The sequence below is a fragment of the Otolemur garnettii genome, unplaced genomic scaffold, assembly GCF_000181295.1.
Source record: "Otolemur garnettii isolate 467f Iridium unplaced genomic scaffold, OtoGar3 scaffold00058, whole genome shotgun sequence".
Classification (NCBI taxonomy): Eukaryota; Metazoa; Chordata; class Mammalia; order Primates; family Galagidae; genus Otolemur; species Otolemur garnettii.
In genome coordinates this window covers 8,768,576-8,786,604 of record NW_003852453.1, presented here as the reverse complement: position 1 = coordinate 8,786,604, position 18,029 = coordinate 8,768,576, and the positions used below count along the sequence as shown (strand labels likewise).

General features: G+C 43.8%; 1 protein-coding gene and 1 non-coding gene across 2 annotated transcripts in view; both read left to right on the top strand.

Annotated features, from left to right (window-relative positions):
- AMFR (autocrine motility factor receptor) overlaps positions 1-18,029 on the top strand; it is a 35,495-nt gene that overhangs the window by 11,963 nt on the left and 5,503 nt on the right. Inside the window, exons 7-10 of the mRNA XM_012806867.2 lie at positions 518-628; positions 5,323-5,513; positions 9,746-9,849; positions 17,063-17,197. Coding sequence (XP_012662321.1) covers positions 518-628; positions 5,323-5,513; positions 9,746-9,849; positions 17,063-17,197 — 541 coding nt within the window. The remainder of the gene's footprint in view (positions 1-517; positions 629-5,322; positions 5,514-9,745; positions 9,850-17,062; positions 17,198-18,029) is intronic.
- On the top strand, positions 17,604-17,707 carry LOC111726256. Its single transcript, XR_002774074.1, has one exon. It is a non-coding gene; the product is annotated as a U6 spliceosomal RNA (small nuclear RNA).

The following is an 18,029-nucleotide window of genomic DNA, read 5'->3' as shown; positions in this document are numbered from 1 at the left end:
CCCAAGCTGGGACTACAAGCGCCCACCACAACACCTGGCCATTTTTTGGTTGCAGCCATCATTGTTGTTTGGTGGGCCCGGGCTGGGGATTCGAACCCACCACCTTAGGTGTATGTGGCTGGCACCTTAGCCGCTTGAGCCACAGGTGCCGAGCCAGCTCACAGACTCTTGATCTCAAGAAGTTCTCTTATTTCAGATTCCCAAGTAGCTGGGACTCCAGGCGCCTGCCACAACACCCTGCCACTTTTAGAGGCTGGTTTCAAACTCCTGAGCTCAAGTAATCTACCTGCCTCAGCCTCCCAGAGTGCTAAGAGTACAGGCATGAGCCACTGCTCCCAGCCTCTCACTTTTTAATGGGCTATGAAGAGAAATAGGTTATAATGTTTTTGATTATGAAAACATTTTTACTGATCATGAGTTCTCTGTAACTGTGTTGTTACAAAGGTGAAGTCTGTAAAATGATGTTCAGGATATGTGTGGTGGTGACATTCCTTCAGGGCTTGCTTTGTGTTGACAGGTTTGCAGTCGCAACTCCAGAGGAACTGGCTGTCAATAATGACGACTGTGCAATCTGCTGGGACTCCATGCAGGCTGCAAGGAAGCTGCCCTGCGGACATCTTTTTCACAAGTAGGAGGGCCACACAGGACTGATACTCTGTCCGGGGCATGTGGGTGTTTGTACCTAGGCTCAAGACTAATCCTAGCAGAGGCTGGGGTTACTGCTTTAGCCTGGCCTTGTTGCTGACATTGAGAGTTACAGGAAGCTCTTGAATATCCTTCTTTATCCCTTTAGCCTCTTCTGTATTCAGCAGAACTATTTCCCATTCACAGTTTGCCATCTTAATTTCTGGGTGTGTTAGTGGTCTTATATTTTCCCATTTCAGCTCTGAGGTGTAGCAGATACTCCTCTAAGATTTAAAAGAAGAGTTGGGGGGAATCCTTGCTTTCAGGCAGCTTATTATATAACTGGGAAGAGAGAATACATATTTTTGCATGTTTCACATGTCCCAAAGAAGCATAAATACCCCAGAGAAGTATACTGCGCTACTTGTAAGCATTACAGACAGGCTCCTCTGTAAACCGTCATGATTGGAGTAGATCTGTTAGTTATTTTTATGATGGGATGTTGCTGGACCTTGAAGTGTTTTTTGGCCTTTGGATTTGGATCTGTGGCATTTTTGTATCTCGAGAAAGTTCTGATTTTTATATCTTTAATCTTCCTTTCTTTTATATTCTCAAATAGTTTTTGTACTCCTTTTTTTTTAATATTAGAAGGGCTCTGAAGCTGGAGTCTCAGTGATACAACACATTTATTGACAGATATCTTTTGCACTGGGTGCTGTGTTGGGCTCTAGAGTTAAAGTGAAAATAACACATGGTTTTTATCTTTGTGGAACTTATAGTCTAATGGAGGAGTCAGATGCAAATTAACTGCACATTTAAGAAAGTGAAAGTATAGAGATTAGTGCTCTGTAGGAAGGGAACTGGTTCTTGAGAGCGTGTAAGAAAGGGATCTGACTCAAATTTGGAGGAGGTGACTGGTAAGGCCAGGCAGTAGTTAGCAAAGGGAAGGGTCAGGTGGAAGAGGATTTGAGAAAGGGGGACATTTCTGCAGCAGGAGGGGGTATGGTGTGTTGAAGGGACTACAAGAACACCTGTGACTAGAAGTCAGAGTGTGAGAGGGAGGCATCTCCTGAGCCAGGAGTTTCAGGCAGGGTCTAGTGGGCCATTGGACGGGGTGAGAAGGCCTCAAAGGTGCTTAGGGGTTGGCAGATAATATTTGCAGTTTGAAAAACTCAGGGGACTAGTTGATAGCAGCTGCAGTGGTTCAGGGTTGTATTGAGAGTAGTTTGGACTACAGTGGTGGGAGTAGAATTAAAGAGGAGATAGAGGGCAGTGCCTGTGGCTTAGTGGGTAGGGTGACAGCCCCGTACACCTACCGTAGTGAGTTCAAACCCGGCCCCGGCTGAACTGCAACAAAAAATAGCCGGGTGTTGTGGCAGGTGCTTGTAGTCCCAGCTACTTGGGTGGCTGAGGCAAGAGAATCCCCTAAGCCCAGGAGTTGGAGGTTGCCGTGAGCTGTGTGACACAACAGCACTCTATCGAGGGTGATAAAGTGAGACTTTGTCTCTAATAAATAAATAAATAAATAAAGAGGAGATAGAATTGAGAAGGATTAGGGACGGCATGGTGCCAGATGGGCTGCTAGAAAGCGTGGAATGAAGAGGTGTTGGAGTTTCTCGTAGTTTGTGGTTTGTGCAGTTGGTGGGATACTGGTGCTGTCTGTTAAAGTCGGGAAGAACAAGGAATATGCACACATTTCTCAAAATCCTTTCGGTTAGTCTGAAAGGAGTATAGAGACTAGTTAAGAAGAATAATGTATTTTAGCCTAGAAATTGTATTTTCAAGCATATGATTTAATTGATTTTAGGATTTATAGTTTTTGGTTGACACAAAATGGTAACATAAAAGTTATCATTTTGACCATCTTTTTTTTTTTTTTTTGAGACAGAGCCTCAAGCTGTCCCCCTGGGTAGAGTGCCCTGGCATTACAGCTCACAGCAACCTCCAACTCCTGGGCTCAAGCGAGTCTCCTGCCTCCGCCTCCCAAGTAGCTGGGACTACAGGCGCCCGCCACAACGCCCGGCTATTTTTTGGTTGCAGCCGTCATTGTTGTTTGGCGGGTCCGGGCTAGGGATTCGAACCCGCCACCTTAGGTGTACGTGGCTGGCGCCTTAGCCTGTTGAGCTATAGGCGCCGAGCCTTGACCATCTTTAACTGTACATTTTGGTGACATCAAGCACTATTACATTCTTGTGCAATCTCCATCACCATCCATCCCCAGAATCTTTCCAAATTGAAACTCTTGTCTCCATTAGTCAGTGAGTCCCCCTCTGCCTTTCCCGCTGCCCTTGGCAAAACCACACTTGGATTCTCTGTCCCTGTGAATTTGACTCCTGTAGGTACCTCTGTTGCCTTCAGGTTTAGTTTGCTCTTTTTCTGGTTCCACAGGTATAAAGTTAGGTTGTTGATTTGAGAGCTTTCTTTTTAGGAATTGTTAGCTATAAATTTTCCTTTGAACATTGTTTTCACTGTATCCCACGAGTTTGGGTATGTTGTGCTTTTGTTTTCATTTGTCTCAGAGTATCTAATTTCCCAAGTGATTTATTCTTTGATCTAGTGGTTGTTGAGGAGTTAGGATTTATTTTTAAAACACCTGTCTGCTTTGGGTTCAATTAGGACTTCCTCTTGGTTTGCTTACTTTGTAACTTTGGTAATGGAATGGAAGCAGGATCGTGTATCAATAATATTAAGGCAAATTCATCTTAATTTGTGAAAAGCTAAAAGTCTAGATTCTAGGAGACACAATGGCTAGATAATTTGTTGCTATAAGAGACATTTTTACAAGATTTCAAAGTCCAGAGTTTGTTTTCTCTCAAGTTTGGTTTCTTTCAGTTACGGAAGTCTAGGAAGTTTTCTTTAAACAATGAAACTATGTCTTACTAGTTATACTCAGCTATTATACTTATTTATTTTATTTTATTTTATTTTATGAGACAGAGTCTCACTATATCACCCTCGGTAAAGTGCTGTGACATCACAGTTCACACCAACCTCCAACTCTTGGGCTTGAGGCAGTGGTTCTCAAACTTCCTAATGCCGTGATATATTTTCATTGTTATAGAGGGGTTGCGACCCACAGGTTGAGAACTGCTGGCTTAAGTGATTCTCTTGCCTCAGCCTCCCAAGTAGCTGGGACTACAGGCGCCCGCCACAACGTCAGGCTATTTTTTTGTGGTAGTTGTCATTGTTGTTTAGCTAGCCCAGGGCAGGTTCGAACCTGCCAGCTTGGGTATATGTGGCCGGTGCCCTACCCACTGAGCTACAGGTGCCACTGCTATTATATTTAGTGTGGGAGGTTTTTGTAGTCTATGATACAAATTTAGATCTGCTTATGAAAAGTATGTCACAGTAAAGCTTTACTGGAAGGCAAAGACCTTATATACTTATGTCATCCCTCACAAAGGTCAATTTTACTCGTGGTATGAAATAAGGGTGTTCATCAGGAGAAATGGACTTGTTGAAAATATAATTTATTTGACTAAATTATCACAAACAGGAATTATAGGTACTTTATTATTTCAAAATGTGATGGAGTTGAATGTGCGTACTCTGACAACATGGAGATAGTAAGAAGTAGCTCTATCTTGCCCTCTGGAAAAGCTTTGTTACGAGTACCATTTGCTACCAGCTCTGAGGATTAGCACATCACGGCAAGGTGTGACCATGTTTAACTGTACGCTTTGGTGACATCAAGCACTATTGCATCCTTGTACAATCTCCAGCACCATCCACCTCCAGAATCTTTCCAAATTGAAACTCTGTCATCAGTTTACATATGCGTCTGTTTGTACAGATTTAAAAAACAGGACACGGAACAGTTTTTATTCAGTGTCTACTTGAGCTCTTAAAAAATAATGAATTCTCATAAAATGGGAAGGGATCTTGAAGATCACTTCAGCCTTTTCATTTTTTAGTGGAGAGGACTAGTCCAGAGAGGTCGAAGGATTTACTTGGATCACACAGCTAGTTAGACCTCACAGTGGCTACTTCTTATTCTAGTACCTATCCCTTTAAATGGACACCATAAGTGTTTATTGAGTGTCTTTCATAATTAAGACATTATCATCTCCTGAGAGAGGGCGAAAGAAGCCTTGTTGGGAAAGTAGAGTGCAGAGAGAAGAGGAGGAGGAGGCTGGGGGAGAGGGTAAGGGCACGGTTATGGTAAACTAGGTGAGGAGGGACCTGAGGGAAAAGGGGTTTGAGGGGCAAGGGCCTTCGCAAGTTTGGTCCCAGGGAAGTGAACTGGAAGAAGAGCTGGAGTGAGTAAGGGAGATCTCTGAAGTCAAGATTTTGAGGACAAGGTCAAAGGTAAGGTTATGAGCATGTTAGTTAGCAGCTAACGCAGAGTGAAGGACAAGGTCGTTGGGGTAGAGGACGACTCAAAGACGTGAGAGGCCCGGTTATTTATGATTCAGCAAGATGGATTTTGAAGTAGCCAAATAGTGTTGTAAAAGAAGACGGTCAGCCATGCAGTCTTACTGAAGAGGGGTCCATACCAGATCACTGCGTATGGTAAAGAATTAGCATTCGCAGCACCAGTATACACTAGGAGTATAGCAGAGTGAAGTAGGGCAAAGAGATAATGTCCATAAATATTTCTCAACATTTAAGTCTCACCACTAGTAAATAGAAAATAAAATTGGAGCACATTTGCTGCATATATTATATTCACATATCTTATTTTGCACTTTTCGATAGCTCCTGTCTTCGTTCCTGGCTAGAACAAGACACCTCCTGTCCGACATGCAGAATGTCTCTTAACATTGCTGACAATAACCGTGCCAGGGAAGACCATCAAGGAGAGAACTTGGATGAGAATTTGGTTCCTGTAGCAGCAGCTGAAGGCAGACCTCGCCTAAACCAACACAATCACTTCTTCCACTTTGATGGTTAGTTGGCTTCGAACTCTTAAAACCTTGCTCCAGCAGGTTGCTCTCCTAAGGGAGCATATATAAATTTTGGGGGGGCTGGGGACAGAGTCTCACTCTGTCACCCTGTGTAGAGTGCTATACCATCATAGCCTCACAGCAATCTCAAATTCTTGGGTTTGAGTAAATTCTCTTGTTTCAGCCTCCCACGTAGCTGGGACTATAGGCGTGTGCCACTATGCCTGTAGTTTTTCTGTTTTTAGTAGAGAGGAGGTCTTGTTCTTGCTCAGGTTGGCATTTTAATTAAAATTGTTCTGTATAATCTTGGGCCTCCTAATATTTTGGTTAATGATGGACCCCATATGCAACAGGAGTCCTATAAGATTATAATGGAGATGAAAAATTCTTATCACCTAGTAATTACAGTACTATACTTGTAATTGTTATTTAAGAGTGCACTCCTTCTGCTTAAGAAAAAGTGAGTTAACTGTACAGCAGCCTCAGCAGGCATTCCAGAAGCAGGCATTGTTACCTCCGGAGATAACAGCTCCCTGTGTGTTAGTGCCCCTGAAGACCTTCCAGTGGGACAAGGTGTGGAGGTGGAGGACAGTGACGTACGTTAACGTCCTGTTGTGAGCTGGTGTATGTGGGTTTGAGGAAGATTTTTCCAGACAAAGATTAAGATAGAAAGAAGAAAAAGTTTATTTTACTTTTTTCTGAGAGCAAAAGGACCAATAGGAGAGAGGAAGAGAAAGAGTGTATTGGCAGAGAGGCAGGTATTCTGGCTTTTTATTTGGGGGATGTAAAGGTTTTATAGCTATGGCCAAATTAATAGGGTTTTACGAACTGTCCTCTCTTCTCAGGGGCAGGCAGGTAATAGAAATAAATGGCTGTTGGAGATCTTGTGCTCAATCTTGCCCTTAGCTGTGGTTTTGAGCAAGATCTGGGGCCAGAAGCTTGTGCCCCTGCTGTCTATCCAGGAGCTACTCAGGAACTGCTAGTGGCTGTGGAAGCAGATTCTAAAAGGTAGTTTTAGTCAATAGGTCTAGCAGTTGTAAAAAGAAAAAAATTTACATCCTGGGCTCCTTTTAGATGTTGGGTATACAAAGCTCCACAGGGTGCCTGTTAGCTGGGAAGGGAGCAGAGAGTTCATTTTTCTGTGATTTTGCTCACAAGATTGGCCTTTCAGTTAATGCTCCTGACCCTGTGTGGTCCTAGACTAATGCATGTGTTTGTGTCTTTTTTTTTTTTAAACAAAAAAAGTATGAAGTAAAAACAACGCATTTTAAAAATAGAAAAATGCTTATAGAATAAGGAGAATATAGAATAAAGAGCTATAAGAATATAGAATAAGAGATATAAAGAGTATAGAGTAAAAAGTACATAAAACCCTATTAATTTGGCCATAGCTATAAAACCTTTACATCCCCCCAATAAAAAGCCAGAATACCTGCCTCTCTGCCAATACACTCTTTCTCTTCCTCTCTCCTACTGGTCCTTTTGCTCTCAGAAAAAAGTAAGAGATATAAAGTACTCTAAAAAAAGTTAGGAGATATAAAGAATATAGAATAAAGAGAAGAAAATATTTTTTGTCTAGCTGTGCAGTGTTTGTGTTTTAAGCTAAGTGTTACTACAAAAGAGTTAGAAAGTTAAAAAAAAACCCCACAAAGTGTTTATTAAAAAAAACTTATTTGTAACAAAGTCACAAGCTGTGGTTAATTTTATAGGAACTATGGTTAATTTATGATTGAAGAAGGAAAAATATGTTCATAATCTTAGGTTGGCAGTGTTATAGAGTCTGTGGTAGTGTCCTAGCCTGTCACACTCACCCACCCAGAGCAACTTCCAGTAAGTGCCCTATGCAGGTGTACCATTCTTTAGCTTTTGTTTGTTTGTTTGTTGTTGTTGTTGCAGTTTGGCCCAGGCTGGGTTTGAACTCGCCACCCTCAGTATATGGGGCCGGTGCCCTACTCACTAAGCCACAGGCACTGCCCTCTTTAACTTTTATACCATTTTTTTGCTGCATTTTTTCCACTGCATTGTTTCTGTGCTTAGGTATGTCTGCCGATACAGATGTGTAGCATGTTAGAGTTGTCTACAGCATTCAGGACAGTGATATGCTATGGAGATTTATAGCCTAGGAGCGACAGGCTGCACTGTGCCATAGAGTCCAGGTGTGTAGTAAGCTGTACCGCCTGGGTTTGTGTAAGGATGCTCTGCTGTTTGCACAAAAGCAAAACTGCCTGATGAAGGATTTCTTGGAACACGTCCCTGTCGTTAAGCTACGCCTAACTGTATTTCAGTTTAATTGAAAGTGTTCGGTATAATGGATGAGTGCACAGATGTTAAGTAGGTAGATGGTGGGATAGATATTAAATAGATAGGTGGATAGATAGAACTGAACGGCTACTCCAGGCGTTTTCCTAGATTCCGTGTTAGTATCTGTGGGGTGGAGGCAGGAAGACAGAGGTAATAAAATTGAATAACTGTGCCTTCAGAGAGCATCCTTAATCAGTTTAGTAGTTAACCTTTGCTAATAATTTATTGTATTAGTATAGTATTGAAGCCTATAATGAAGGATCCTTGGGTAGCCTTTCCAGTGAGTACCAGAAACAGAAGGAGAGCTGGAACCCTGTTGCTTTGTTCATAAAATATGAATGTTCTCCTCCCGGTAGTGTTGAAAGGATTTGCAATAAAAGCCACTCTTAAAATTCTGAGGCTGTGGGTATCTGAGGCTGATTGATCGTCCTTACTTTATTGACTTTGAGCTGTTTGTTGATTTTTATCAGTCCACCACCACTAAATTCTCTGAGTTCATGTTTTTAGTTATTACTATAAAACAGGCACCCCTGGAATTTTGTTAGGAGGAGTGCTATTCAGATCTCTGATTTGAGTTTCCGAGGGTGGAGTATGACGGGAATGGTCGGATGTTGATGAAATCCCTCAGAGAGAGAACCCAGGGGAATAGAGTCATGTCTCCCAGAAGAATAGATGAGGGTTGCTGGGTGGCTGGGGCTGGAAGGCTGGGGGAGGGCGCGGTCCACAGCGGCTGGCTTGGTGGCTGTTAACATAAGGGTTCTGCTACATAGCCCTTCGGAAATATGCTAGCAGTATTGGAGATGGATTCTGGCTATGTAATCTGTTATTTTATTATTTACTGTTTTATTTTAGTACTAATTATTATTAGTACTAAAGATTTAGTCAAAATAAAGTCAACTTTATTTCTCCCTAGTAAGTACATGAAATAAGTATTTTTTAGTGAGTATATTTTGTTTGGCAAACCTTTGAGATGACCATTTACCTTGATTTAATATTTCAGGCTTCAGTGCTTCTTTGGGAAGGAATGAACAAACACCCTCAAGGCGTGGCTCGATAGTAGGGTGTTTAGAGCCAGCACTTGGTGGTTATCACTTGGGCTGCACTTTCCTTAGGGAATAACAGAAGCAGACATCTTGGTGCTAGTAGTCCACAAGCCTGTGTGTTAGTGTAGAACTCTTGGAAAAGAAAGTTTTGAATCCCCCAAATCAGGGTTTTTAAGATTATTGGAGAAAAGACTTGTTGAAAACAAACATGAAAATGGCATGTCCAAATGAGGAGTAATTTGCATGCAGGGTGAAAGAGAGGGACAAAAACTCACCTGCCTAGCAGCTTTAGAGCCAGGAACATCTTCCCTAGATCCTGGCCAAGAGGTGGAGGGGGTCACATGGATCCAGGGCCGCTAGGAAGCTGGAACGCCTAGTGGGGCATAGTCTAGAGCAGGGGTCCTCAAACTTTTTAAGCAGGGGCCAGTTCACTGTTCCTCAGACCGTTGGGGGGCCAGACTGCAGGCCCCAGGACGAGTTGGCTGCTAAGCAGGACAGGCAGCGGCGGCAAAAACACCTGGCAGGCCGGATAAATGTCCTAGGCCGGCGGCATGTGGCCCGCAGGCCCTAGTTTGAGGACTCCTGATAGAGCCTACCTGTCTAGTTTCACATCTTATCCGTTGTAATTAAACTGTGCAATCTTAGGCAAGTTATCTAACTTGTAACTTCCCTGGGGACCAAAGACCTAGGGAACTAGAGTCATGTCTCTGTGAAGACTAAAAGGAGAATAATAGTAGTAAGTAGCACGTGGGGTTTTAGTGAGGACCAAATGAGCCAGTCCATAAGAACAGTCATCACCAGAGGTCTGGCATTGTTACAGGGTGGCTGACTTGGGAGCCATGTGGGGAGAATAAGGGCTCTAAACCTTGTGTGGCTTCTTGTTTGTCTCAGGGTCCCGGATCGCGAGCTGGCTGCCGAGCTTCTCGGTGGAAGTGATGCACACCACCAACATCCTTGGCATCACGCAGGCAAGCAACTCCCAGCTGAATGCCATGGTAAGGACTGCCGGCTGCTCAGGAGGGTAGCTAGGGATTAGGAGGGCAAGTGCCCGGGAGCTTGTGTGCTCCGTGTAGATGACCTAGTTGGGCTTACTCTGTTCTGGCAGAATAGCAGAATTTTCAGGGGCTTTTTGTAAAATTATTCATCGGAACCACCAAATTCCTGTGTTGTAAAATTTGAAATGAGTTTAGAAGCTGGCTTCATTTTGTTTCTGTGGCAGATAGTCTGTCCTTTTCTGAATACTGCTAAGGTGACCCTGTTGTGGCCTAGGCTTCCTTTGGGACTTTCCCTTGATTTTACTAGATTATTTGTAGGGAATTGTTGGCTAGAGTGAATGATATGCCTTTTATTAAAATCGTATGAGGGCTACCAAATGTGTCTTGTTGTCCCCCATCCCTTCCCTCTCCTCCAGGAGTGACCGAGTATGTGTGTGTGTGTGCCTACACGTGTGTGCCTTGAGATGCTGAGGCATGCTGTTGGCTCAAGGATATTATCATTCAAATACCTCATGTTTCTTTGTTTTTTCCAAAAAACATGAAACATGTTTCATCATTGTTTAAATCTAGCCTCGTGGTTATAATAAATGCGGGAGTCTTTTTTTTTTTTTTGAGATAGAGCCTCAAGCTGTTACCTTGGGTAGAGTGTCGTGGCATCACAGCTCACAGCAACCTCCAGCTCCTGGGCTCAAGCAATTCTCTTGCCTCCGCCTCCCAAGTAGTTGGGACTATAGGTGCCTGCCACAATGCCCGGCTATTTTCTTAGTTGCAGCGATCATTGTTGGTTGGCAGGCCGGGCTGGATTCAAACTCACCAGCTCAGGTGTATGTGGCTGGTGCCTTAGCTGCTTGAGCCACAGGTGCTGAGCCAAGTGCGGGAGTCTTAAAATGCAAACCGCTTTAGTCCTACTTGAATCAGGGCCTCTGCCTGACGTGAATAAGCCTGGCCAATACTTCAGAAGGTCACTGGTTCATTCATTTGTTTGCTAATTTGTTTATTGAACAAGTATGTACTGAGACTGTTCCTGCAACAGGCAGTTTGCTGGGCATAGCACCTGTGTTAGCAAGATAGACATGGGCCTTACTCTCAAGTAGGGTGAGTTCTCACTGGGGAGACAGATTCTAAACACCAGCAAAGGAGATGATCACTGCTGGTGGTGAGTGCTCTGGAGGCAGTCAGGCAGGCTGTGAGGTAAAGTGGTGGGTAAACGCTACTTTAGAGGAAACATTTGGGGACTTCCCTCTGAGATTTTTTTTTGTTTGTTTGTTTGAGACAGTCTTACTTGTCACCCTGGGTAGAGTGCTGTGGCGTCATCTTAGCCAGTGCAGCCTCACACTCTTGTCTCAGCCTCCCGACTAGCTGGGACTATAGGCCCCTGCCAGAACGCCCGGCTAGTTTTTTTATTTTTTTATTTTTATTTTTATTTTTTTTTTTTTGAGACAGAGCCTCAAGCTGTCCCCCTGGGTAGAGTGTCATGGCATTATAGCTCACAGCAACCTCCAACTCCTGGGCTCAAGCGAGTCTCCTGCCTCCGCCTCCCAGGTGGCTGGGACCACAGGCGCCCGCCACAATGCCCGGCTATTTTTTGGTTGCAGCCGTCATTGTTGTTTAGCGAGTCCGGGCTGGGGATTCGAACCCGCCACCTTAGGTGTACGTGGCTGGCGCCTTAGCCGGTTGAGCTATAGGCGCCGAGCCTAGTTTTTTTATTTTTAATAGAGATGGGGTCTCGCTTTGCTCAGGCTGGTCTCGATCTCCTGAGCTCAAGCAATCCATCCGTCTTGGCCTCCCAAAGTGCTAGGGTTACAGGCGCAAACCCCTGGGCAGGTCTGAGGAGGTAATATTTAAGCTGAGACATGAAGGCAGATTAGGGTGGAGGCAATGGAAACAGTAGGTGCAAAGGCCATGAGGCGAGAAAATGCCAGAAACTGAGGAAGTTCATTGTGGTTGGAGCTTAGCAAGTAGGGCACCAGGGTTGTGGTACAAATTAAGATCGCAGAGCCAGAACCTGCAGGGTCTTGTAGGCTACAGTCAAGTTCAGATTTTATAGTGAAAGCATTACAAGTCCATTCAAAGCTTTTTTATAGCTCTCTACCACTGCCACCAGGAGACTGGCAGGACATTTAACAGAATGATTTTGCTTTTGGAAGGACAGTTAATTTTAGCAGGTCAAAAATGGAAGTGGGTAAACGTGTTGGGAGGTTATTGCTGTAGTTCAGACAAACTAAAATGCTGGTGGCTTGGACAGGGGTGTGGGTAATAAAGATGAAAAGAAGTAGAGATTTAAAATCGTTCTGTCAGATGACCGGCAGGGTGGATGAGTGAAGGCTGCCCTGCGGGTTCCGGTTAAGCAGCTGAGTCAGTGGTGGCTCCGTGTACTAAGATAGGCCAACCTGGGGGAGGAACAGGCTTGAGGACTGGGGTGCAGCTTTCTGTTTGGATAAGTTTGAGAGTTCATGCAGGCCATTCTTGTGGACATTGGAAATTTTAGATCTGTAGGTGATATTTAAAGCTGGGGGCAAAGGTCTAGCAGAGAGGGAGAAGCTATGACAGCTAGTTGAGAACCAAAGAAACCAGGAGAAAGTGACAGCACAAGCCCAGAGGAGTTTGGGTTTCAGGAGGGAAAAGTCAAGTATGGGGAGTTTTTAGGCGATGAGGTCACAGAGGGCACATGGTCTTTGCAGTGCAGCTGAGAAGAGCGAGTGCCATCTGGGGCCTGCGGCTGGGACCTGCGGCTGGGACGCTGTGTTGTGGGAAGACTGTGGGAAGACTGTGGGAGCTGACGTTCCCTGGGGTGGAAGCTTAGATTGTTGGGTTTTAGGTCGTCTTTTCTAATGTATATATCCAGTGCTGTCTGATTTCTTTCAGGCACTCACTTCTTTCACTACATCTCACAAATTTTGATGTTGTGTTTTCATTTCATTTGGTTCAAAATATTTTTAAATTTCTCTTGAGATTTCTTCTTTGTGCTATTTAGAAGTATGTTGTTTACCCCCTACCTAATGGATATAGCGTATGGGTACATGGCACACCTGGGTAAAGGACTCAACTGCAACTAGGACTTTTCTCAACAGATGCAAACAGTGTAACCTAATTGTATTACCCTTATGTTAATCTGAAATTTAAAAAAATAGTATGTTGTTTAATCTTCATGTATTTTGGAATCTCCAGTTTTCTTTTGTTATTGACTTCTAGTCTAATTTCATTATAGTCAGAGAATGGACATTGTATAATTTCTGTTCTTTTAAATTTGTTAAGGTGTGTTTTAGAATGGGGTCTGTCTTGGTGAATGCTCCAGGTGAGCTTGAGAAAAATGTGTCTTCTGCGGTTGTTGGATGAAATAAGTGGTCTGTAGATACTGATTGTATACAGTTGACTGATGGTGTTGTTGGCATCAAAGCTCTCTGTGACCCCAAACTCCTGAGATCAAGCAATCCTCCTGCCTCAGCCTCCTGAGTAGCTGGGACTATAGGTACACACCACCATGTCTGGCTAATTTTTTTAAAGTTATTTTTTGTAGAAATGGGGTCTTGGAGATTGTTGAGATTAGCCGGCGGAGTTTTTACCCCTCCAGAGTTGTTCACACTGACCCTGCAGCAATTTGCCAGTTAAAATTCAGGTTTTCCTCTACAGGCATTTCTGTAAAAATAGATCTGAAAGCAAGTTCGGTGTATGAGTAAGAATGATCACAAGGGACAGAAAGTGACAGTGCAGAGCAAACAGAAGCGGGACTGAAAGAGCAAGGTCTCGGACAGGGAGGGCAAGGCCGGGCGCCAAGCACGGGGGTGGGACTTGCCATTGCTGAGAGAAGGCGTCTTGCTGGGGTTTGGTTTAAATAGAAGGCATAGCTCAGTTAGCAAGAGGTGGAAGCAACTTGAATGTCACCAGAGACAGGCAAATAAAGAAAATGTGGCATCCACATGCAGCAGAATACCATTCAGCTGTAAAAAGGAAATCCTGTCAGATGCTACAACATGAGTGACCCTTCGTTATGCTAAGTGAGAGAGGTTTATCAGAACACACAGATACTACATGATCCCGCTTCCATGGGATAGCTAAAGTCATCAGACTCTCGCCAACAGAAAGTAGAATGGTGGCTGCCAGGGACTAGGGCGAGGGAGATATGGGAAGTGTTCCATGGATGTAGAGTTTCAGTTCTGAACAAGAAAAAGACCTGTTTAAACACCTGCTACACAACAGTGTGCGTGTGTTTAACACGGTCACTGTTAGTGGGGAGTCCACCTCTGTGCTGCTCAGGGACTGGTCCGGTTCACCCAGCAGAACTAGCAGGTTCAGCTGAGTCAAAGGGAGAGCATGAAACTGGGCTGATGGAAAGTGAGGCAGGTGGGACTCCAGTGCAGCAGAGCAGAAGCCAGGTTGACCTAAAGTGAAGAAGGAGAGTATATTAAATTGATGTAAAGCAGAGAGATGCACAGGCTTTTCCAGGAGAGTGGAAAGGGTGCCCTCCTGGGAGTGAGAGATGCCACACAGAGGCAGTGCCCTGTAAGTGCTCTCACCCTGACTCCTCCTCCCTCTGCCTCTGAGAATTCCCATTGCTTCCCCTTAGGCCTGCAGGCTGCTGTCCTGGTTTCATTGGCCGTGGGTTATCTCAGTTGCCAGTTTTCTTTATTCGGTGTCAGTGGTGATTAACTGTTACTTTACTAGTGATGGCATGGAGGCCTGTTCGTCTCATGTTTGTGGCAAAAGTGGTGTGCACGGATCCTTACCTTTTTCTTACAAATCATTATCTCTGTTTTGTGAGGGGGTCGTTCACAGGCTGGGGGTCATGGGTCACAGGCTGGAAGTTTGATTTTACAGGAGCAGCACATAATTGGTTAACTTTTGTCATACGCACCCAGAATTCCTCATTTCACTTCAGGGCCCTTTTCAACTTTCTTGTCCAGAAGGCTGTAATTCTCTCCCACCTCCCTATGGCCCCTTTAACCTCTTTCCAGTCATCACTTACTCTCTACCCATGGGAGGTTGGTTCCAGGACCCTCCTTGGATGCTCAAGTCCCTGATATAAAATGGTGTAGTATTTGCATATAATCTATGCATACCCTCTCATATACTCTGAGCCATCCCTAGGTTACTGTAATACCTAATACAGTGTAAAGGCCAAGTAGATAGTTGTTATACTATATTATTTAGGAAATAATGGCAAGAAGAGTAGCCTGTACACGTCCGGTACACCATGGTGGATCCATGGTTGGTTGAATCTGAGGGTGTGAAACCAAAGTATATGAAGGGCCTACTATACATCACAGATGGTTAAGGTGGTAAATGTTACCAGCTTTTGACCACAATTTAACCCTCAGCCAGGTCACCTGCAGAAAGCAAGAGTGACATCACAGTGGTAATCCACAATTTAACCCTCAGCCAGGTCACCTGCAGAAAGCAAGAGTGACATCACAGTGGACAAAGGTGGTCCGGGAGTGCAGCAGCCCAGTGAGGGCTCAGGGCAGTCTTCACATGGGTTCTTTGGGGTCAGGAAGCTGTTGGAGGCTCCTGCAGGTGGACCATCCCACCTGCCTCCTTATAAACGTCAGACCATGGGCATGGGACCCTCTAGGAATGACAGTTTCATTCTAGAAATTGGTGTGTTTAGAATTCTCAGGCAGGTGCTGGCTGTTCTTCCTCTAGTTCCATGCGGGTTTGGAATGGGCTATTTTTAGTACAACTAATTTACTGGAATGATGCATTTTTTATTAAGATCCAATATTTAACTTGCTAGATTTTCTGGAAGAAAAGCCTTGGTCTAATAAAATGAGTCTTAGGGATTTTTTTTTTTAATTTAGGAAATGAGGGGTAACCTGTTTAAGAATTGAGAAGAATTTTATCTTTTTATGGAAGTTTTTATGTACTCTTCCCTAGTTAGCTTTGATTTGACCCAGGAAAAAAATTATCAACTCATATTTACATGAACTGTAAGGGGACCACAGATATGTGGAGGTCCTACCAGTACTACAAGCAAAGCTCTGCAGGTGTCACCCTGATTGAGACATGGTCTCCTCCGTCTGTAGTTACTTTATGTTCCTCAGAAGGTAATATTACAATAATAGACTTTGGCCCTCACCTCTTCTCTGTCACAAGAGGGACCCATTTCCAGCTCTCTTTGGAAGTGCTCTAATCTTTGTCTTTGTTCTTCCTAAATAAAATCTCCTCGTTACCCTGGGGGGGAGGGGAATACACACACACACACACACACACACACGTGCATATATATATACATACACACTTTATCATCCTCCTAAAGCAACTATTTTTTTCTTTTTTTGTTTAAATTACTGAGATTTTTCCACAAGCAAAACCTTGAACATAAGTATTTGTAAAATAACTATACGTGTGTGGAAAAAATAATCCAGAGCTGCATGGATGAAAGTGTGGATGGTGGTGTACCCAGGCCTGACCCCCCCCCCCCCCCCGGCCCACCCAGAGCCTTGGATGGCCTCTCAGTACAGTTTCTAGAGTATAGTTTAAAAACTACAGCCCCAGGGCAAAAATAGACATCAACATTATTTACAACCTTTTTTTTTTTTTCAAATTAAGGTACAAATTAAGATACAGTAAACATTTACTGCTGTTAGTGTTCGTCCAGCTCAGCTCATCACCATAATCAAATTATATTATAGAGCTGTTTCATCCCCCTCTCCAAAATGTCACTGTGCCCTTTGGAGTCACTTCCTTCCCCTGCCCCTGGCCCCAGCAACCACTCATCTGTCTCTTTGCTTCTGGTTTTGCTGCCTGTAGGACATCACATAAATGGAATCCTCCAGTCACACTTCTTTCACTTGGCATGATGCATTTGAATTTCTTCCATGTTACATGCATAAAAGGTATATCTTTTATGTTATATACCTAAAAGGTTTGTTCCTTTTAGGAATTATATCTTTAAGGAGAACACATTTTTATACTCAAGATACACAGTGCTTTAAAACGAGTACTTTAAAAAACTAAAATATTCTAGTTGACCTTGTGTTGGGATCCAGCTGGATTTCTGTGCTTTTTTATTTTGAAATTGATGCTGTCCCAGTTGCCTGTTGACATCCTACTATAAGGACTACCGTTTGAGGGTGATCTGCAGAGTAGAGTGGCTTCCTTAGCTGTGTTTTTGAGTCATGATGTTGAATTCACTGCCCAAAGTCTGCCGTGCACCAAGCCTCATGAGTAATTGTTGAGAGTGGACGTTTCTGTCTTTTTATCTGTATTCCTGTAGGCTCATCAGATTCAAGAGATGTTTCCCCAGGTCCCATACCACCTTGTGCTGCAGGACCTACAGCTGACACGCTCGGTTGAAATCACAACAGACAACATTTTAGAAGGACGGATTCAAGTACCTTTTCCCACACAGGTAAAACTGGGGTTTTAAGCATGGCAAACTGACTCTTGTCTTCCCAAAGAGTTAATCCTCTAGATTAACTTTTTCACTTAACTGAATATGTAGTATCACTTATGATTTAATGCAGAGATTCTGATAACTCCCTAACTTTCCTAAGTAATGACTGGGGGCAGACCTGCCAAGGATAAGGACAGATTTGTTTGAGGTCATGTTTTGTACAGATGTACAATGTGAACCTGCCTGTCCTTGCCAGTTTAGGAGGTCAAGGCACTGGTTCCTACTGGTTGAAGATTAACAACTTTTTTCTGTAAAGGGCAGATAATAAATATTTTAGGCTTTGCAGACCATGCAGTCTCTGTTCCAGCTTCTCAGCTCTGCTGTTACAGCACTAAACAGCTGTGGACACTATGGAAATGAGGTGCTCACTTGGGCAGCATGGACACTAAAATTGGAATACTACAGAGATTAGTGTGGCCCCTGCACAGGGATGACATGCAAGTTCATGAAGCATTTTAAAAATATGTAAATGTTGCTTTGTTCATGACTTGCTGGGACTCAGAGGGTATGGCCTGCACCGTATCTATTCCTAGAGATGGGAGTCTGATGTCTGAGCTTACCTGAGCCTGAAAAATGGGGGTTCCCTGCCCAGCCCTGAGGGACTAAATCTTGTATCAATGTTGTATCTCATAAAATGTCTCTCATTTGTAAAATGTAATAATTTGGTTTATTAAATTGTTGGGGCGGCTCTGTGCCTGTGGCTCAAGTGGCTAAGGCACCAGCCACATACACCTAAGGTGGCAGGTTCGAATCCCCAGCCCGGGCCCGCCAAACAACAATGATGGCT